The sequence below is a fragment of the Lontra canadensis genome, unplaced genomic scaffold, assembly GCF_010015895.1.
Source record: "Lontra canadensis isolate GAN:19392208 unplaced genomic scaffold, GSC_riverotter_1.0 scaffold40, whole genome shotgun sequence".
Taxonomy (NCBI): Eukaryota; Metazoa; Chordata; class Mammalia; order Carnivora; family Mustelidae; genus Lontra; species Lontra canadensis.
Window position 1 is genome coordinate 16,969,460 of NW_022631034.1, and position 23,435 is coordinate 16,992,894.

Below are 23,435 nucleotides of genomic sequence, written 5' to 3' on the forward strand. Positions count from 1 at the left end.
TTGCTTAATGTAACTTTTTCAATGACGGCAACTCTAACAATCCTATTTAAAAGGTGCAACCTCTGATCTTCCTTTATCCTATTCTATTTTCTCCCTACCGTGTGTTACTTTTTAGCTCGCCACACTATTTGTGTGCTCATTTCAGGTCTTCTTCCAGTAAGACATAAACTTTATACAGCAAAGGCTGCTTTGTTCCAATATTTTGAGGGCTTGACACATAGTAGACACTCAATAAAGGAGTCTACAAACTCATCATTTCAGTATTCAGACAGCAGGGAAAACCCCCCTAAACTTTTCTCAAAGCTAAATTTCGCCACTTTTTTTTTTTTTTTAAAGATTTTTATATATTAAGAGACAGAACGAGAGAGAATGATCAGGGGGAGGAACAGAGGTGGAATGCGACTCCCCGTTAAGCGGGGACTTAATGAGGGGCTCAATTCCAGAATTCAGGGATCATGACCTGAGCTGAAGGCGGACGATTAACCACTTAACCAAAGGAGCCACTCAGGCGCCCCTAAATTTTGCCACCTTCTTAAATGGCTAAAAATCACAAAGTACTCCACCTTTCTCTTTAAGAACTTTTTGACCCGGAAGTAAAAGTTTAAGTGAGGGTGTCACGGGGTACAGCTGTTTCCGTTTCCGTACAGACGCCTGGAAGCAAACACCATGGCGAAGACCGGGGATAACAGCGGTAGCCGAGGAAAGAAAGGCCTAAAACGGAAGGCAGCCGCCGAAGAACCGCAGGAGGCTGCAGTCCCTGAGGATGGAGCGACCGAAAGCGGGGTCCAACCCCCGAAAGCGGCCGCCTTCCCCCCAGGCTTCAGCATTTCGGAAATTAAGAACAAACAACGGCGACATTTAATGTTCACGCGGTGGAAACAGCAGCAACGTAAGGTAGGACGGGGCGGAGGCGGCCGGGCGCATGCGCCGCATCATTCACGCGCGCGCGTGATGGTGGGGCGGGGAATAGCACTCGCGTGGTCGCGCTTTCCTGGCGTGCGGGAGGAGATAATTTGGAGGAGTGAGGCTGTAGTTCTTGTGTCCTGGTCCCCTCGCACTGCTTTGGAGACATTCTCTAGATTTCAGCTTTTTGTCTGAGCGTCAAGGATTCTCTTCCTTTTCAGCCCGTCTAGGTTCTCCCTCTGAGAATGAAACCAGGATGTCCCGCTCTCGTAGAAGTGAAAATACCCCTCCAGACCTGGAACGCGAAATTCTCCCGTCTCTATGTTTAGCCCAGCCCGCCTACATTTGGCTGATTCCTAGAATCCGTAGAACGGGCACTACGTAAACCCAAAGTGATGCTTCTCTGATTCCTGGACTCTTACCGAAATTATTTATGCAAAGTTTCTAGTAGTGGTATTTATAGCGTTGTCTTCATACTGTTACAGGGACAAATATGAAGAGATAAATAAAACTCAAGGTCACAGTACTTATCTGTGGTTAAATTGCGATTGGAAGCAAGCATCTGTTTATCTTTGTACGTCGTGAAAGTTCACACACATAATATTCTTTTCACTTGCCTGGCTCCTCTTACTAGATACTGGATTTTTTGAGGCCGTGGATTGTGCCTTACTCATTATAAGCGCCAGAGTGCTATTGGAATATATACTCTTAACTCACTCTAGGAGAGCGGGTTTGCCGGAAGGGTCTCCTAGAAGTCTTCTTGACACTGTAATCTGAAACTTGAGGGGTGGAGGGTAGATAGGCACTGGTGGGTGGGAGGGGTGAGTACTTTCTGTATTATTATTATTATTATTACTTTGTGTATTAAGCATTTTATTCAGAAATCTCGGGAAGGTACAGATTTACAGTAATTACAGGTGTAATTCACCCTGCAAGTTCTTAATAATTTTGAAAGCATATTTTGATTGTAAGATTTATGGATAACAAATGGTGGTTTATTGGAAGCAATCTGAAAATGCATCTCCCATTCTCATTTATTTTTAGTACTTTCCAAAAGAAGTAAGCAGCATACCCATGGTTTTCTTTAGAACACAACTTACTAGGAATGCAAAATGAAATAAGAAAAACTTGTTAACTTTTTTAAGCATACATTTTACATTTTTACTTAAGTCGAGACTTTATAGTTAAAGCTAGTAAAACTTTAAATATTTGAGCTTGCCAATTTAGATCTTTTTGAAAGAGCAAGATATTTATGTTTTATTGATTGGCTTATTTGGTTTACAATAATTTAGATATGAAAATCTGTGTTAGGATGTTTAATATATTACAAAGATTTCTCAGTTTAAGTATTCATAGCATTAGTAATGTATAGTTCAGTATGTGTTTGTGATGTAACTGGTGGTTTCTCAATATTGTTCTTGTCTTTAAACTTTTTAGGAAAAGTTGGCAATTAAGAAAAAACTTAAGAAAGAGAGAGAAGCTCTTGGTGATAAGGTAAATAAAATCTTTAGCCAGCTGCTTTCTGTCTTATGTTGAGGAATGCTTTCTGATATTTATGTTGTATCACTTTCTTTTAAATTTATTATAAAATATTACCAGTGTATAAAAGATGTGAAAATAAAATAACAAACCCCTTTCTGTTCTCTACCCAGCTTAGAAACAGTGCATTGGCAAATAATATTCAAAGTCTTTTGTATGCTTTTTCCTGATTGCTTTCCCCTCTAAAGATAACCACTTATGAAATTGCCGTGTTTTGTTCCCGTGCACTTCTTTTTTTGTGTTCCTAAATGACGAAAACAATGGTGGTGTTTTTGCATTTTTTTTCAAAATTTCACGTAAATGGTATGTCTGCTTCAGTGCGCTTATTTTACTTAATTTTATGTGTTTGAGAGACAGAGACTCATCCTCCTGACTCTGGGAATGGGGAAGCTTCCCAGTCTAGTACTTGCCAGACATGCCAGTATTAGACTGTTTTGATGTGCAGAATCCTATCAGGCAACATTAGTCTCAACTCTCAGTACTCAGTCAATAACAGCAAATATGCTGATCACCATTTGGAAATTTCACCACTCTTGTTTCTTTGACTGAAAGATGACTTCCTAGAACTGCCTCCTTTAAAAAAAAATTTTAAAACTCAGTATTTGTTTCATAGAATAATAAATAAAATCCCAAATAGTTTATCAGTTCATACTTCTTCATATCTCTGCTAGCATACATATGTTTCGAATTTATTTTAGTCAGTGTGTGCTTACAGTTCTCTGTTCCTGCTCCTTAGCTTTTCATTTACAAATTTTTTGGTCTAAGCTGAGTGTGCATGTTGCCATTTCTAACAGTATTCCATTATGTTGAAGTGTCGTAGTCATTAACTTTTTGTATAATATTTGCCCTATTTGCTGTTCATTTCCACTAATAATAGTGCTGCTGCATATTTTTTATATAAATTGCTCCTCCCTTTCATTCCTTACTGTAAATGCCTCAAACTTTCTAGTTTCTAGACTTGTAGCTTTGTTACTTATATCTTCGTAGCTTTCTGGAAGTACTGGAATAAAGCTGCATATAGATAAACCTTTGTACAGCCAACCCCCAAACAACATGGCGGTTGGGTTCCAGACAGACCATCTCCACTCCTGCACAGTTAAAAGTCCTAAAAACCTAACTGTTAATACCCTGCTATTGATCTGAAGTCTTACTGAGTAAATAATCAGTTAACACATATTTTATATGTTATATGCATTATATACTGTATGCTTACTGTAAAATAAGCTAGAGAAAATGTTACTCAGAAAATGCTAAGAGAAAATACATTTATAGTCTTGTACTGTAAAAAATTCACGTGTGAGTGGGCCTGTACAGTTCAAATCCATGTTGGTTAAGGTTGAACTGTAATTTTTCTTATTCTGTTTAATACTCTTCTTAGTGGATAATTCTTTTAATTCCAGTTTCTTCTTTCAGGTACTTTTGCATGGTATTAAGTCATTTCATTCAGTTAGCATTTCTTCTAGGATGTTTATATCTCTGCTCAGAGTTACCTCTTACTCAGTATTATTGGGATGAATGAGGAACAGATTTGGTTTTTGGATTATTTGGAAATTTCTGTTATTCTTCAGACTGCAAAATTAGTAATGTAAATTGCTTCTAAAAACTTAATTTTTTTTCTTTTATTTAGGCTCCACCAAAGCCTGTACCAAAGACCATTGACAACCAGAGAGTATATGATGAAACTGTAGTAGACCCTAATGATGAAGAGGTAATGTTATAAGTCTTAAATAAATTTAGATGGCCACAGATGATAAATCATTTGTTCACATATTGACACTTAAAAGTACTGGCTGGTGAAATTGTACAGTGGACTGATTCAGCTATAGTGTTGGCATATTATTTGCTATAGATTATGTCATAATTGAATTTCTCAAATGTTCTAAAAAAGGCAGAAAATAGAAGTATATTTCTATTCTCTAGAAATGTATGATATTTTATGCCTAGATAAACTTTTGTCATTTAGTATCTTATATAGTACTTCTGTTTTTAATATCATTTGAAAAGCATTACTCATACTATAGATTTTTGTAGTATTAGACATTTTGATAAAAGGATAACATTTGGTGATATTTTCTGTGTCCTCGTAAAACTCTTGAGTTTCAAGATTATCATCCACTTGTCACTTTTCACATTTTCCCTTTGTTTGGTGACAGTACAGCGAGAGAATCGAGGTTTTTAAACTTTTTTTTTTTTTTTTTTTTTTTTTTTTTTTTTGGGCAGATTTGATTTTGGTTATATTTGCTCTCAAATAGAACTGTTTTTGACGTTCCTTAACATTTAGATATAGTCATTCATTCAGTCAGTCTGTCAGTCTTTTAGCAAATGTTTATTGATCGTCTGCTGTGTATTGGGATCTGTTTTAGGGACTTGGATTCCACCAGTGGACCAAACACTCTGCCATATATACACACAAAATATCAGCCCACCCAGAACTTGTATTCTAGGGAGAGAGATAAATAGTAAACATAATAAAATAAATTATGTGTTAGCAGGTGATAGATTACTACAGTTAAAAACTAGGGTGAAAGGGGCGCCTGGGTGGCTCAGTGGGTTAGGGCCTCTGCTTTTGGCTCAGGTTGTGGTCCCAGGGTCCTGGGATTGAGCCCCGCATCGGGCTCTCTGCTCAGCGGAGAGCCTGCTTCCCTCTCTCTCTCTCTCTCTGCCTGTTTCTCTGCCTACTTGTGATCTCTGTCTGTCAAGTAAATAAATAAAATCTTAAAAAAAAAATAAAAACTAGGGTGAAAGAGGGGTGCCTGGGTGGCTCAGTTAGTTAAGCATCCAACTTGATTTCATCTCAGGTCATCATGTCAAGGTTGTGAGATCGCACCCCAGGTCAGACTCTGTGGTTAGCAGGGAGTTTGCTTGAGATTTTCTCTCTCCCTCTCTTTCCACATGTGCGTGCTCTCTCTCTTCCTCTAAAATAAATAAATCCTAAAAAGAATCTGGATAAAGTAGATTGAGGAAGTAGAGAGACTTTGAAGTAGAGAGACTTTGCAATTTTGTATGTATAGGAGTATGTGTGAATGTGTCTGTGTATGATTTATTCAGTTTGACATAATTTCAGACTTAATAGAAAAGTGGGAATTCATGTATGCCCGTCACCTAGATTTCCTGAATTTTAAATTGTACCACACATGCTTTTCTTCTGTATTCTCTGAAATGTTTGAGAATAAATGGTAGACATAAAGCCTGTTTACTCCTACATAATCTAGTGGATTTTACTTGTAAACAAGTGTGTTTTTCTTAATAAGCACAGGGTATAGTTATCAAAATCACAGAATTAACATCGATTATTATCTAGTCTAGACAGCTTATTCAGATGTCTACAGTTGTCCAAATGGCATCATTTTTAGCAAAAGATAAATTCCAGCTCATGGATTCAATTCTATTATGACTTTAACCTCCCTTAATTTGGAACAGGTCCTCGGACTTTGTTTTTAATGACATTAACATTTTTGAAGAGTACAATCCAGGTATTTTTTATGGAATGTCACTTAATATGAGTTTCATATTTGCTCATGATTACGTTCGGTTTATATATTTTTGACAGATATATGTCAGATATGATCTTATATTCTTTTTGATGCTCTTATTAAGAGTCATATATTGTTGATTTTCCCATTATAGCTTCTGTTTTTCCCTTTGTAATAAGTATTTGGGAGGGGGTATGCTTTGAGATTATGTAAATGTGTACTATTCAAACTTTCACTCAAGATTTTGCAATTACAAATAATTTTTTCCAGTCTTATGGGTGATTGTATCTCAGTGTAGTTTTAATTTTTTGTTGACTTGTTGTGAATGAGGTTGAACATCTTTTTATGCTTTTTTTCTTTTTAATCAGTTGTTCATATCTAGTGGCCATCTTGTTGATTAGGGTTGCAGTTCCATATAATGATTGTCAGGGTAGGCTTCATTGAGAAGATGACCTTTTAGTAAAGACTTGAAGGATATAGAGAAATCAGCTATTTTTGGATGTAAAGAAATTGGCCTCCTTGCAGTTCTTCCCCACTTGGTTTCCAAGGAATGACCAGTGTAAAAACTAGTGCATAAACAGTGCAAAAGTTCTAAGGCAGGAGAAGCATGCTTAGTATGTTTTTGAAGAACAGCAAGGAAACCAGTATGCTGAAATTAAGTGAGCAAGAGAGAGAGTTATAGAAGAAGGGCCAGTATTGGGAAGAGCAGAGACCATAGCAGTGGTTTGGTTGACCACTGTGAGGACATAGGCATTTTATACTTCGTGCAATGAACCATCGGATGTTTTGAACAGAAGGATGATATCACACTTAATTTTTTTTTTCTTTTCAGTGTAACAGTATTCATTGTTTTTGCACCACACCCAGTGCTCCATGCAATCCATGCCCTCTCTAATACCCACCACCTGGTTGCCCCAACCTCCCACCCCCCGCCCCTTCAGAACCCTCAGATCGTTTTTCCGAGTCCATAGTCTCTCATGGTTCACCTCCCCTTCCAATTTCCCTCGATCATACTTAATTTTTAATAGTAATTGGTTGCTATACTGAGAATGTAATTTAGAGAGGGGGAAATAGATACTTAGGAAGCTACTGAAGTAATCCAAGATTATGATGATGATTTGGGCTCTAGTGGTTACAGTGGGTGTTGAGAATCAATTTGATTCTAAGGTTTGGGTTTTTTCCCCCAGGTATATTTTGAAATTAGAGCCAGTAGAATTTCTTGATAGATAGGAAGTGGGATGTGAGAAAAAGAGGATTCAAAGGTGGTATTGAGGTTTTTAGCCTGAGTAATTAATTAGAAGGATAGAAGGATGGGATTGTCATTGACACGATATGGAACGGGTCTTGACTGGAGATAAATTGGAATTCACAGGTGTTTAGAGGCTACATATATATTTATATTTATATTTTGGATACTAATCTTTTATATATAAGTATCTTCCAACTTGTGGATGCTCTTTTTACTTTTTCTGTGCTTTTTTCGCATTTATGTGCTTAATCATCAGAATAAATTTCTTTGTTTGGCATGAGAAATTAAACCAATTTTTCTTTCTTCCCCTGCCCCCACCATATGTAACCAGTTTCCCCAGCACCATTTTTCCAGTAGTACAACCTTTCCCACAATGGATTATAATGCTTTGTCATAAATCAAGTATCCATATATACTTGGCCTTTTTCTGAGCAATTGGTCAGCTTGTTGCTTTATCACTTACTTATTTTCTAATTTATTTATTTTCATGCTAAGTTTTGATATCTGTTAGAGCAGAATGCCCCTCTCCAACCCCATCCTCTAATCTCTCCCTTCAGGAATATTCACTTTGTGAACCTTTGGTCTGCCATCTAAAATTATAAATCGTGTTAAAGTAGATAACGTAGGGGTTCTATTTATATGTTGTTTTTTTTAGGTAGGTCTTCTGTACAAAAAATGCATTTCAGTGATTTTCTTCATGCAAGTTTTATACATAAATCTTGTTAGAGCTATTGCTGGTTTTATACATGTAATTTTCTTCATGTAAGTTTTATACATAAATCTTGTTAGAGCTATTGCTGGATATTTTGTGTTTTTTATTAGTATAAGTCACATTTCTGAAAATTATTTTATTTGCTGATTTATAAAAATCCATTGATTTTTGGATTGTGATCTTCTAAACAGTATGCCTAAATTTGTTTCTAATAATTTGTTTAAATATTGTTTTCATTTCATGCTTAGCTAATCATTTCTGCAAATAACTTTCAGTCCATTGATAATTTCTTTTGTGCTGACTAGAACCTCCAGCATGTCAAATACATAGAAATAGCAATAGTGTTATCTGTGCCATGTTCCTAATTTTAAAGAGAATGCTTCTAACATGTATCATTAATGTTTGTGTCTTTAATGGTAGATTCTTCTTATAAGTTAAGGAAAATCCATTCATTTTCTTGCTGGCAGGGTTGTTTGTTTTATCATGAACGAATGTAAAATGTTACAGGTGCTTTTTCTGCAAATGTTGAGATAATTATGTACTTTTTCTCTGCAAATATTGAGATGAATGCATGTTTTCTCCTTTATTGTGTGAATGTAGGAAATGAAATAGATTTTCTAATGTTAAATCTCTTTTGCATTCTTGGAATAAATTCAACTTAATTAAGATGTTTTATCTTTTTCACATTGTTTTGGTTTGTCAGTACTCTGTTTAGAATATGTATATCTGTTCGTATAAGGGAGACTGCAGTAATGCTCCTTTCCATTCCTAATATTATTTATTTGGGCTTTTTACCAGAGATAATATCTATTTTGTTAACTCTTTCAAAGTACTTCTCTGATCATCTTTATTTTGAAACTTTGTTTTCTAATTTATTTATATCTCACCTCATCATTTATTTCTTGTTACTCTCTTGAATTTATTCTTTTTATTTGATTAACTTGTTTTTCATCTTCCTTTCTATAATGAGCGGTTAAGTCCACAAAATTTCCTCTAAGTACCACTTTTGGTACATCCCTTAAGTTTTAAGATGCGTTTCCTTTCTTATTGTTGAAATCTAAGTATCTCTTATAATGAAAGATTTATTGATTCCTTCTTGTAATTTCATCAGGGTTTGGTTTGGTTTGGTTTTTGCTTGATGTGTTTTATTTCATTACTTTTGTCCCCTGATCCTTATTCTTTCTTTTCTTCTACTTACATAAGGTTTCATTTATTCTTATTCTAGTTTCCTTTTTTTTTTTTTTTTAAGATTTTATTTATTTATTTGACAGATCACAAGTAGGCAGAGAGGCAAGCAGAGAGAGAGGGGGAGGCAGGCTCCCCACTGAGCAGAGAGCCCCATGTGGGGCTCCATCCCAGGACCCCGGGATCATGACCTAAGCCGAAGGCAGAGGCTTTAATTCACTGAGCCACCCAGGTGCCCCCTTTTTCTAGTTTCTTAAAATGGAAGCTTACGTTACTAATTTTATACTTTTCTTTCTTTTTAATATAATCACATAAAGCTATAGTTTTCCTCCTAAGCACTGGGTTAGCCATAGCCCATACATTTTGATATGTTTGTTGTGTTTTCATTTTCATTCTGTTCAAGATATTTTCTGATTTCTCTTGTGATCTCTTCTTTGGTTCATCAATTATCAAGAAGTGTGTTGTTCAGTTTCTAAATACTTGAGGATTTCGCAGGTATATTTCTGCCGTTGATTTCTAACTTAATTTTACTGTGGTTCTGGAACATACGCTGTTTAATTTTAGTCCTTTTCAAGTAAAGAAATTATTCTGTGTTCTAGCACAAGATCTATTTTGAAGAATGTTGTGTGTTCCTTTGGAAAACATGTATATTTTGCTGTTTCGAAGTGGATTAAGAGAGTTGTTTTAAGTTGGTTGATTGTGTTGTTACTATTTTCTGTGTACTTGCTGAATTTCTAATTCTATCAGTTACTGAGAGGATATTGAAATCTCTAATTATAATTTTTGAGTTATTCATTTCTTCCATTCCTTTCAGTTTACTTCATGTCTTTGGGGTTCTTTTGTTAGGTACACACCTATTTTTAATTTTTTTTTTTTGTTTTTACTTTCCTTCAGGTATGAGTCCATTTGTAATTATTATATCTTCATAGTGTATTGATTTATAATCCAGCATATCCCTTGTTGTTCCTTCCCTTAAATTGTTCATTGCAACATTTCTTTACTTAGTGTCTATTTTATCTCATTTCACATAGCCACCTAAACTCTCTTACGGTTACTGTTCCTTTTACGTGCTTTTGCTTTTAATGAGTTTAATCTTTTGAGTTATACGTTTAGGATTCTTTTAGCAGTTTCTCTAGGAATTACAGCATAACGTCTTCAATTTATCACAATCTACTTCAAGTAAATACAGACATGATGCTGATAAAGTATAACAGGTTACACCAGTATAGCTTGAAAGTTTACACACACACACACACACACAAAAGGTCTTTTATGGTTACCTTTGTATTTACCATTTATAGTGCTCTTCTTTTCCTTGGATCTGAGTTACCATCTGGTGTCATTTTCTTTGAGCTTGTAGAATCTCCTTATGTTTTTGTTTTTATAATAGATCTAATAGCTAACTATCTCATTTTTGTTTATTTGAAAATATGCTTATTTTGCCTTCAGTTTTGAAAGAATTTTGCAAATTAAGGAATTCTTGGTTGATTTTTTTCTCTTTTAGAATTTGGAACATACACTATTACATTTTGACCTTCATAATTTCTGATGAGAAATCAGCCATTTTAATAGTTGCTCCCTTGCATATGATTTTTCTTTTTTCTTTCAAAATGTTCTGTTTTTGGCTCCTAGTTGTTTGACATTGATGTGTTTATGTTACTGTTCTTTTTGTCCTGTTGAGGTTTGTTGAGCTTATAGCCGTATGTTGGAATTTCTCACCCATTATTTCTTCAAATACTTTTTTCTACCTTCTCTTTCCTTCAAAGACTTCCTTTTCTTTTCTTTTCTTTTTCTTTTTTTTTTTTTTTTAAGATCTTGTATTTATTTATTTGAAAGAGAAAGAGCAGGGAGAGAGAGAGAAGCAGACTCCCCGCTGAGCAGGGAGCCTGGCATGGGCTTGGTCATGACCTGAGCCAAAGGTAGACAACTTAATGGACTGAGCCACCCATGCACCCCAAAGACTTCCTTTTCACACTATTAAAATGGTTAACATAGTCCTATAGTTTTCTGTAGTTTTGTTCCTTTTTTAATGATTGTTTTCTCTGTTTTTCAGATTGGGTATTTATTAATCTAATTTCAAATTCATTGATTCTTTTGCCATCTTAGATCTACATTAAGCCCCTCTTTTCTTTTAATTTCTTGAATATATTTATTATGGCTGCTTTGAAATTTTCACTAAATTCAACATCTAGACCTGCTCAGATACAGTTTTTATTGGTTGCTTTTTTCCTGATTATTAGTCATACTAAGTACCTAATTTTTTGGCTGAAAGCTGGACACTTTGGACTGTTTTATTTTTTGAGTTATTGATTTTTTGTTGTTGTTGTTCTAGTAACTTGCCTGGATTTAAACTGTGTAATGACTCTATCCTCCCCATCTCTCTATCTGTGTAATGACTCAATGCAAAATGAACAAATCTTTTAGAATTTCTATTAAAAAAAAAGAAAAAGAGAGTCCAGTTGAGGAAGGCTTTATGGCATATACATTTTTGACAAAGAAGAGTACTCTGGAGAAGGAAACCCTAATATAGGGTTATATATATTTTTTGTTACATCGAGAGTTATAAATCATCATGATGGAAGACATTCAGAAAATTACAAATTTGATCTTATGGTTTCAGTGTGTGCAAGGGTGAAGGCTTTGGAGGTATGGAAATGGAACTTAGGGAGAATTTTACTCATCTTTAGTTTAAAATGTTCCTTTAGAAAGGTATTTGTTAACAAAGCAAATATAGGGCGCCTGGGTGGCTCAGTGGGTTAAAGCCTCTGCCTTAGGCTCAGGTCATGATCTCAGGGTCCTGGGATCAAGTACCACATCAGGCTCTCTACTCAGCAGGGAGCCTGCTTCCCCATCTTTCTCTGCCTGCCTCTCTACCTACTTGTGATCTCTTTCTCTGTCAAATAAATAAATAAAATCCTAAAAAAAAAAAAAAAAGAAAAAAAGCAAATATATAGTGTGTGTTAGGAGCACAGAGCCCATGCTTTGAAGTTTAGTGAAGTCATTCTGACCTTGGTAAAAGTTTGGCTTCCTTGGGAGCCTAGGAGCAGGGCCCATAAACATTAGAAGTTGAATTTCCTTTATCAGCACCGTATGTCTCTACTTGTCTTTTTTTGTTTTTGTTTTTGTTTTTATTGTTTTTAACCTGCCTCCCTAGAGATTGTCCCTGTGTTTGTGTGGCTTAATGGTAAGCCTGCGCTTTGGGTGGATACTGAGTTGAGATACCTTGAGCTTCCAAACTTCTGTCAGCTGAGCTGAGTGTGGGTTGAGGATTGCATTCAAAGTTGGGGCCAGTTCTCAAGTCTCCCTGGCCTTTCATGTGAATTGGTTTCTTAGAACTCTCCCATGTGTATGTAGTTTAGCTATCAGACAGGGATTTTGTGGAGATTATTTCAGCCCCTCTGTGGATCTTTCACTTCCTTAGTTCTGCATTTCTGACTGGTCCACATCTCCCCTGAACTGGCCCATTAACCTTGGACTAGCAAAGCAAGGGTTTTCAGACCCACCTATCCCCAATCTAGTCCACCACCCTTAGATTCAAGATTGCTGGTTCTTGCCTACCATCAAACCTAAAGTTAATAAAGTTAGTATTTTCTCAGCCATGTTGATGGAAAAAATGGAATAGTTCTTAGCAAAATTCCTGATGTCCTTGCCCATAGCCCTAGCCATTTTCCAAGAATGAATATGGCTCAGGGCACCTGAGTGGTTCATTTGGTTAAACACCTCACTCTTGATTTCAGCTCAGGTCATGATCTCAGGGTCATGATATCAAGTCCTGCATTGGGGTCTGCTTTCAGCAGGGAGTTTGTTTGAGATTGTCTCCCTCTTCTTCTGCCCTCCCCCTGCTTACACACACTCTCAAATAAATAAATAAATTTTAAAAGAATAAACACAGCTCAGTTTGTGTCTTGAAATTGTTTTTTGACAATTTTTTCCAGTTTTATACTTGTATTCTGCAGATAGAAAATCATTCAGCCTGTTCATGTTGCCATTAATATAAGTCCCTCTTGGCTTTCTTTAAATCCCCTATCAGTCAGGAAGATAGTCCGTGCCATAGAATCCTGCTAGAGCTACTTTTAAAATTTTGGCCTAGTAGTAGAGTATGTTTGATATAAAATTACATTTTTTTCAGGGGCACCTGGGTGGTTCAGTCGTTAAGCGTCTGCCTTTGGCTCAGATCATGATCCCAGGGTCCTAGGATCGAGCCCCACATTGGACTCTTTGCTCAGCAAAAAGCCTGCTTCTCCCTCTGCCATTCCCCCTACTTGTGTTCTCTCTCTCGCTAGGTCTCTTTCTGTCAAACAAATAAAATCTTTTTAAAAAGTATATTTTTTTCTGTTCACAGGTTGCTTATGATGAAGCTACAGATGAATTTGCTTCTTACTTCAACAGACAAACTTCTCCCAAGATTCTCATCACAACATCAGATAGACCTCATGGGGTAACCATATCAATCAGTATAGTTATTGAATTCTTAACTTTCCCACATAGACTATTTAAAAGAACTCCTTTCAGAAGATACGAGTTAAATTATTAGTAATTTCAATAGATAATACCTATGAATAAGCTAAATAAAATTATCCATTTCTAAGCATGATTCTTCAGGGTAGAGTTTACCGGCCTTAGCACTATTAGCATTCTGGGCTGCATAATTTGTTATTATGGAGGTTCATTCATTATAGAATGTTTAGCAGCATGCCTGGCCTCTGTGCACTAGATACCACTACCAGCCATCCCCACCACTACCACCAGTTATAACCTCTTTTGCCAAATGTTCTCCAATGGGGCATAATCACCCCCAGTTGAGAACCAGTGCTTTAGGATGATCAGCCCTTAATAAAGGATTAAATACTGTTCAGATTTCATTCTTTCCCTACCCTTGCCCTTTATTAATAACACATATTAATCATTACTTATTTCCTTATAAATGTATATCACTTAAGACTTTTATTCCTTCTCACCGTCAAAGATTTCTGTTATTTTGTTTTGCAGAGAACAGTACGACTCTGTGAACAGCTCTCCACAGTTATACCAAACTCACATGTTTATTACAGAAGAGGACTGGCTCTGAAAAAAATTATTCCACAGTGCATTTCAAGAGATTTCACAGATCTGATCGTTATTAATGAAGATCGTAAAACACCAAGTATCCTTTTTTGTTTTATTAAATAAGTTTTCTTGTCTCACCTTCATCCCCTTTTAAAATACATTTGAAAGAATAAGGAAATGTTTTCTATAACTTTAAGAACATACAATTTTTTAAGCTAGAAAATTATCTATCCAAGATTCTATGAACTAATTTTTTTCTTTTCATTTAGCAAGTATTCATCAAGTAAATGCTATAGGCTGACATTATTTTAATCCTTAGTAAAAGATGGAGAAATAAATAGGAGCTTCAGGGAGTTTGTAATCTAGTAAGAGAAAATAGATAAGTAAACTAACAAAACTATAGCGTGGATAGTTCAGTTAAAGAGAAATATAGGATATAGTGCACAGTCTGGTAAAATCTGCCCTGGGGATATCAGGGAGGAGGGACTTGACAGAAAAAGATGCCTCAGCTCAGTTAAGGTGAATATGGGTGAATAAAGTTGAAGAAGAGTGCCCAGTGCAGATACACTATTTGTAAAGGTAGAGGCCTGATGGAGCGGACCCAGTTGGGGATCTGCAGGTAGTCTGATACGGCTAGATTTTATGTTACCAGAGGTGGTGTCACAGGGTTACATTTTTGAGGTAGGTATTTGAGCCCATATTATGTATTTGCTGCTGTTTCAGATGCCAAGAATACTCTGTCCTTATTCTGTGAGTCTCAGATCTGAGACAACTATGTGACATGAACCCAAGGTATTTTTTCCTGTTTGGAGATGAGAGAGCACATAAAGATGCCTAGGTTTGTTTTCGTTATTGCTGCTGTTTTCCTTATTTATCAACTAGTGCCTCTGAGCTCATTAATGTAATTTAATTTTTTAAGGTTTATTTATTTATTTTTAGAGAGCATGTGCATGAAGCAAGCAGGGAGAGGAACAGAGGGAGAGAGTGAATCCTTAAGGAACTGCCTGCCTCTACCCCCCACCCTGAGTGTGGAGCCTGGCACAGGACTCAATCCCAGGATCCTGAAATCAGGACCTGAGCCAAAATTAAGAGTTGGCAGCTTAACTAACTGAGCCACCCAGGCTCCCCTGTGAGCTTATGAATTTTGAAGATGATCATTTGCATGGGTCAAGTTATTAAAATTATTAAGGATTCATAAAAGATAGGGACAGGATTTTCCTGTTGCCAGAATAACATTTTTTTTCAATGAACACTGCTTTTTTTTTTTTTTAAATAGTTTAAAAGCTGTGTTTTAAAAACCTAATAAATAGCTTTTAGGGCCTTACTATTTTCAATCTAAGTTAAAAGACATTATCCACTTACGTGAGTTGCTTTCCAGAGACTAAAATAGACTAAAACTAGCTTTCTAATGTGATGTTTTTGTTGGCCATATTATAGAAATTAGATTATGGGTTAATGTACCCAAAATAACTAAAATCTCTTGAATATTTAACTATTCCAGAAGAGATGTTTTTAATGTAGTTGCTGCCTTCTTAAAACTGTCTCCCAAAATAAAGTAGCAAGGTCTGTGTTCCTCTCTGTTTTTGGCACTTAAAAAACTATTATCATTTTAAGGCTGCTAGCAGGCATTCATCAGTTCAATAGACATTGTATCCTTGTTTTAGTTTAGGTATTTTATATAGGCACTAAGTTTCACTTAACACCATCTGTTGCCTTTAGAAAGCTTATATTCTCTTTTCCTTATATATTGTCTTTTTCCCAAAATGTATTAATACCTTCTAGGATAAATTCATATCATTAAGGTACCATCAGTAAAAAGACCAAATTTATATTAAGGAATAACTAGACTAATTAATTCAAGTGTAAGATTATATTTCCTATACACATAAATATATATATGCACACACACATAAGCATGTGATGGGTATCCCATGATTGTAAGTTTTAAGTATGGAATTATGCAGTTTTTAAAAGTCCTAATGAATAGAATTTTTATAAGTATAATCTTGCCTGGATTTTTCTTTTTCTTTTTTTTTTTTTTGAGGTTTTATTTATTATTTGAGAGAGACAGTATCAGATATAGTGAGAGAGAGCACAAGCTGGGACTAGAGGGAGAAACAGGCCTCTGCTGAGCAGGAAGCCTGACATGGGGATCAATCCCAGGACCCTGGGACCGTGACCTGAGCCAAAGGCAGACACTTACCCGACTGAGCCACCCAGGCGCCCCTGGATGTTGATTTTAATAATTTCAAAGATACTTCATTTTCTTTCCTATTTGATATGTAGTAATGCAGTCGATGGCAAAGTGTTGGAAGAAGCTAGGAAAGCAGACCTCCTAAATTGCTTTTGTGTTCTCTTAAAAGAGAATGGTCTTTAAGACTAATAAGGACATTGGTAAGGGGCATTAGAAGTCCATCTTGGTTAAAAAGATTTAAGGTCTAGAAACTTTGAATAAGGTCACATATCCTGCTTTCAAAGAATATCTGCACAAACTTGTAAATGAGACTTTGCTACTCTGAGCAAGATAATAAGACAGGCAAATGGAAGGAGAGGGAAAGAGGACTGCTAGTTAGTATTTGCCATGATCCGGGAAAAAAACCATGTAGAATAATTTAAAGGAGAATAATTTGTAGGCACATAATAGAAATGTTAGTGTGATTCCTAGAGGCTTAACATGGGCTTACAAATAGTAAGTCATGATTCCTAATGATGATGCTTGGAGAAAAGTTGAAAGAATTGAGGATATTTGGCCTATAGGAAATTAGAATATGGGGGCATGATAAGATACTGGAAGGGCTGCTGTAAAAGAATAGTGCCACATGGTGGAAATTTATGGAGATACAAACTTTTGATTTCCTCTACAAAAGAGCTTTGTCAACTGTCTAAACTGTAGTCTAGTGGCTTTGGGTCAGACAGGTGTGATGTTAGAGACTTCATTACTTGCTGCTTTTGTAATTTTGTCAAGTTTCTTGGGTACTTGGTTTTCTCATATTTTAAAATAAGAGATAGTACCAAATCTTTAGGGTTCCTGCAAAGATCACATTAAATGTATGTTTCCAAGGCTTAATGCCTGGTTTGTTGTAGGCATTTTAGTAAATGTTAGGGTATAGGGTAAAGCATGGAAGTTTTTTCTGGAGAGACCTACATCCTCTATTTGGTATTTCTAAATAGAAATTTGAGCTAGATAAGTCTCCGTGCTGTACTTTTGGCAACTTGTAAACTGTTTTGTATTCTTGACCTTTGGGAAGGTATTAAAAGTTTCACCTCAGTCTTTATAACAGAATGCCTCCTATGCATTAGGGTTTGTGCACAGGTGTGATCCCACCCTTAAGGTCTGCCACCTAGCTCTGAAATTTGGGCTAATCTGCCTAACCCATCTCAACCCCTTTTCCTTGTTACTGAAATAGGGATAATGACTCCTGTTCTTCATGGTTTATGTTAGGAATTAGCAGTAACATAAGGAAAGCTTTTTGTACAGTGCAGGTACTTAGGAATTGATTATTTTGGATTTTGTAGTTTTCTTTTGACAGAGACAATTCAGTGGGAATGTTTTAGGAAGGATTCAAGTCTTGATTTAGGTTAGAAGAAATTACCGTTACTTTTCTTAGCCCCCTGAGATTTCATGACTTTTTTCAATGTGCAAATGATCCGGAAATTCTTTTTGGCTATACCTTATGAAATTTGAGAGGTCAAGAAGAATTCAAATATTACTGATAATCTGCTGTATAGTATGCACTAGTATTTATCAGTAAGAAGTCTGTCTTCTAAGAGTTAACAGATTAGTTGGGAAGAAGGTCATTTACATGATTATAACCTAAATAAGTGACAGGTGCTAAAGTTAAGTAACAGTGACAGGTGAGATTTAAAGCTTAATTTTAACTGTATAAAAAGAGGTGGCATTTGAAGTGGGCTTCAAAGGTACTGCACTTCTTGATTAAGTTGCTTCAGTCCCAGCATGGCAAGCTCTTTCCCTAGAATACCAGCACCATGTCTCCTGACCAGAGTTCTGCAGGGCTTCAGTTCTAGTGGAAGTACTGTCAGGTCTCACTTCACAAACAGATCAGAGCACACCTCGTTCAGACTCACCACATTCTGGCCAAGGATCAAATAGTGCCCACAGCAGGCAAGGAGAGCCTCTGCAGATAATTGGCCTAAAGGACAGAGCAGCCAAAACACAACAGTAGAGCACACACCAGAGACACTCCCCTAAAGTGCCAGGCCCTGGACCTTATAGGACCTCTACTTCTAAAGCCATTACTATTTGGAGCAGGAAACGTAACGGTTTTCTAACACAAAAGAAGGCAGAGACTTTGACAAAATGCCAGATGGAGAAATTTATCCCAAATGAAAGAAGATGATAATGTCACAGCCAGAGGTCTAAGTGAAACAGATAAGTAACACGTCTGCTAGAGAATTTAAAACAACAGTCAAGGATATTTGTTGGGCTTGAGAAAAAAATGGAAGATTTCAGGAAGGTCCTTACCACAGAGATTAAAGAGTCAGAAATGAAAAATGTAATAACCGAGATTGGAAACAGGCCGGATACAATGAACACAAGGCTGGAAGAGGGAGAAGGATGGATAAATGATACAGAAGACACAAAATAATGGGAAATAAACTGTTATGGAATGGGAAGTTAATAAGCTGTTATGGAATGGGAAATAAGAGTTATGGAACATGAGAACAGATTTAGGGAATTGAGTGACTCCATCAAACATAATAATACCTATAGAGTGCCAGAAGAAGAGAGCGGAAAAAGGGCAGAAAATTAATTTGAAGAAATAATAGTTGAAAACTTCCCTAATCTGGGGAAGAAAATAGGTATCCACATCCAGGGGGCATAGACAACTCCCATCAAAATCAACAAAAGCAGACCAACACCAAGATACATTGTAATTAAATTTTCAAAATATAGTGATAAAAAAGTCTTAAAAACCAGTAAGACCAAAAAAAGCCCCTAACTTAAAAGGGAAGTCTCAGTGCAGATTTCTCAACAAACTTGGCAAGGCAGAAGGCAGTGGCATGGTATATTCAAAGTGCTGAATGGGAAAAATATTCAACCAATAATGTTCATTCTGTCCAGCAAGGCTATCATTCAGAATAGAAGGAGAGAGAAAGAGTTTCCCAAACAAAAACTTAGTTTGTGACCATTAGACCAGTCCTGCAAGAAATATTAAAGGGGACTCTGAGTAGAAAATCTCCAGAAACAGTGACAAAACAAGTAGTAAAATGGCACTAAATACATATCTATTAGTAATTACTCTGAATGTAAATGGACTAAATGCTCTAATCAAAAGATACACAGTTTCAGAATGGATAGAGAAATAAGACCCATCTTTATGCTGGCTACAAGAGACCCATTTTAGACCTAAAGACACCTGCAGATTGAAAGTGAGAGGATGGAGAAACATTTATCAAGCGAATGGATGTCAAAAAAAAAAAAAAAAAAAGCTGGAGTAGCAATGCTTATATCAGACTTAAAACTAGACTTAAAACCAAAATATACATGAGATGTAGAAGAGCACTGTATCATAATGAAAGGGGACAGTTGAACAAGATCTAACAATTGTAAATACGCATCCAACAATGGTGCACCTGCATATATAAAACAGTAACAAACATAAAGGAACTCATTGGTGATGTGGGCCTTAGTAGAGGAGTTAAATATTGCAGGTATCTGAAATAGCATGAACAAAAAATACATAGTAGGATTAATACGTGTGGTATACAAGAGATTGTCAGTGCCTACCAGTTAGGAAAAATAGGCATAAAGGGAGATTAGAAAGGTGGTTTGGGGCCACATGAGAGCTGTACTGATGTCTTTGTTCTCTCGATGAGCAGTGGTGAGAGTAGTATGAAATTAGCTACAGCTGTCAAGACTCAAGGTATATCTAGTTTGTTTTTCACTTAGCATGAGAAACCATGGTACAGATAAAATGAGAGTTGCATTCCATATCTTATTACATACAAACTTGATTTACAGTCTTGGAAAATGTACTTGGAATGGTGAGAGAGGTCAGACCAATGTTTTAATGTAGGTGGAAATTCTCAAGGACCTCAAGAATAGCAGTAAGGGTAAAGAGGAGGCTATGGAAGTGAGGAATTTATGAGGGTAAAAGCAGTAAATAGGATTTGGTAAGGGAAGGAGGAAGTTGAAGATAACCCATGGGCTAATGGGAGAATGTGTTTTTGCTTTTGTTTTTTCTAATGGTTTAACGTTGATGCCTTTGTAAAAAGATGGCAACATCTGTTTTGTAAAACTGTGTGCAGATAATTTGGAATAGTTTGATTCTGACCTCTTTAAAGGTTCAGTATTTGGAAGAATCAAATTGTGTTACGAAGACTTGAGGAATGTTGTATATAGGTAGCTGCATTTCAGACATTTAAAGCCCTTGGGCTGCTAACCCTACCAATTGAAGTATACTTAATTTATAGTTTAGTGTGTCTGGCAGAGATCTCTGTAGTAGATCATCAGTAAATGGTTATTAATTAGTTGATTTTAATTTGTGGCACAGTAATCCCAAGAATAAGAACTTATCTTTTGAGAAGCACTAATAACTTTGATTTTAAGAAGAGGGCTGAGTCTCTAGTCTTATGGGACAGTATTCAAAGCTGACAGCATATATTAACCCTGAAAATCTATTAAAAAAAACATATAAATGTGTGTACTTGCTTATGTATAAAAGTGCGTTTTTAGGGCTATAAGGCCTCTGAACATGGACGTAAACTTTTTTGTTTGCTGTGCTAAAATTATGCTAGAATCCCATCTTGTCTTACCATTCATGTTAGGGTAGTGGGCGTAAGTTCTTTTCACCTAATTTAGTTGAATACCCAACATACCCTGTTGAGGGTGATGACTCATTTGTTATATTGTGAAGAGAAAAAGTGGGACTACTATAGCTTAATTTTTTTTTTTTTTTTTAATATTTGGGTTGACTTATGGGGCTCTACTTTTTGAGTATGGTAAGGAAATTTGTTAACCCAGAGGCATACATGCATCTACCTCTTCACCTAGCTACAAATTTTAGGAGCCTTTGGACATACAGAGGACCAGTTATTTATACAATTTAAGATTTAAATTACAGAGTTCAGTGTGTTCTTAGCTTTCTGAACAGATGGATTAATTCTAAGTCACTTGCCAAACGGCCCAACTGCTCATTTTAAAATGAGCAGTGTTCGTTTGCGTAAAGAAATTAAGGTAAGTTTTATTCATTCCTTAATTGGCTTTGTTCTGTGCTATATATGCTTAGTCAACTCTAACTTACAGATCGAATTGGCATTTTATAATGGCATTTTCCTTCTGCTTAAATCAAGTTTTATCTACTGGCAGTTTTCTTACGAGATTGTAATTGAGTTATGGCATACAGGCAGTAGCCTTCATTACTATGAAACAGGTTACTTTCTAGTAGGACTTTCTGGTACAGTCACTGCAAATAATTTTAGATCTGTTTTATTATTTCATGAGATTGATAAGTCATATGTGATAGATTGTCATCAAGAAAGACACCTTTAAAATTTTTCAGTTTGTCACATAAATTCTGAAACTTGAACTTGCAGTATCAGGATATAGATTCCTTGTTGTGAATTTTTTTTTTTTTCCATTTTTTCCAGAGAAGAGGGAAGGACCCTACAGAACACATACCTGAAATAATTTTGAATAACTTTACAACGAGGCTGGGTCATTCAGTTGGACGTATGTTTGCATCTCTCTTTCCCCATAATCCGCAGTTTATTGGAAGGCAGGTTGCCACATTCCACAATCAGCGGGACTATATCTTCTTCAGATTTCATAGGTGAGGAAGGTACTTTAACTCCTTGGACTTTGACTTAAATCATGAAATACATTTCAGTGTAAAGTTTTCTAACATTGTGACAAATATCATAGATGAGAAATAAATTTTTTGAACTCTTATCACATTGAAGAAATTACATTTGATTCATTCAGACTGTTTTCCCTTAATTCTTTTATCTTTGAAGGTACATATTCAAGAGTGAAAAGAAAGTGGGAATTCAAGAACTTGGACCACGTTTTACCTTAAAATTAAGATCTCTTCAGAAAGGAACCTTTGATTCTAAATATGGAGAATATGAATGGGTCCATAAGGTAATGTGCCTTATTTCAAAAGCCACTTAGATCATTTTGAACGGAATGAGAAGGAAACCACGTACATTATGCTTTGAGTACTTACATCTCAAGTTATGCTTCTGACATCCATAAGTTCAAAAGAGCGAATCTCTGATAGGGTATTTTGGTCTGGTGATGAACCCTGGTTCATTTGAATTATCCTAAAGATCAGTGGTCCTTGAAAGTGGACCAGCAGCATCACCTAGAATTGGGAAGGCAGATTGTTGGGTCACAGACCTACCAAATCAGCAGCTTAGGGAATGGGGCCCAGCAGTCTTTTATAAGCCAGTATTCGGATTCTTCTCTATGTTTGAAAACTATTGCTATAGACATTTTTTAGAAGTTTGGAGATCATTTAAATCAGAAATGAAAACTTCAATATTTTAAAACCCATCTCTTTCCTGGTAAGCAACAGTTCACTTAGGTATGATTTTTACTTCAGAATTTTATATATATTATACACATACATATTAGAACAGCAATTTCTAATACTTCTATTAGACCTAGACAGTTCAGTCTCTGAAATGGACCCAGAAGGGTTTTTTGTGTTTTGTTTTGTTTTTAGGATTGTTAACCTATAAATTATTTACATTTTTTTTCCCCTTCTAATTTCAGCCCCGGGAAATGGATACAAGTAGAAGAAAATTCCATTTATGAAATACTGAAGGAATAGTATTGAATTGTGCTAAACAGACCTATTTAAATTTATGACAAGAAGACCCTTTTCAGAATGTCATTTACTGGTTTCATAAACCTTTTCACATGTGGACAAAATACCAAGTGCCATGAATTACCATTCACTGTAGCAAATACAAATAAAAGTCATTTTGGTGAATTTAGAAGTTGCAGCTTAAGTTTCCTAAAAATTCTTATTTGTAGGTAATTTTAAGTTGGAATCAAGATTCAAACTAACTTTCCCGTGTGTACTTTCATGGAACATGTGGTCTGGAGAGAAAATAGAATAGTTCTTGGTAGACACTAACCCAGTGATTTTCTATCAGATGAATCTTGGACCTGGCACATAGCTTTGTTTCTTGCATGACTACATACTAGGAGGCCAGGTTTGTGGGATGTTTTAATATTTCCTTAAGCCTTTCAGAATGGTAAAAATTTTAAAGCAAAATGGTTTACCAAGGACTTAACCGTTGCAAATTACTGAAGCTAAATTTTGGTTCTTTTCTTGGTCCTTTGTACTTCATTACA

At 35.9% G+C, this 23,435-nt stretch overlaps 1 protein-coding gene across 1 annotated transcript; it reads left to right on the forward strand.

Annotated features, from left to right (window-relative positions):
* The first annotated feature begins 651 nt into the window (after positions 1-651).
* RPF1 (ribosome production factor 1 homolog) lies at positions 652-23,080 on the forward strand. The gene is made up of 9 exons (XM_032870257.1): positions 652-894; positions 2,341-2,397; positions 4,070-4,150; positions 13,404-13,499; positions 14,051-14,204; positions 21,223-21,305; positions 21,719-21,900; positions 22,085-22,211; positions 22,848-23,080. The coding sequence occupies exons 1-9, from the start codon at positions 667-669 to the stop codon at positions 22,887-22,889; spliced, it is 1,050 nt and encodes a 349-aa protein (XP_032726148.1). The 5' UTR covers positions 652-666; the 3' UTR covers positions 22,890-23,080.
* The last annotated feature ends 355 nt before the right edge of the window (positions 23,081-23,435 follow it).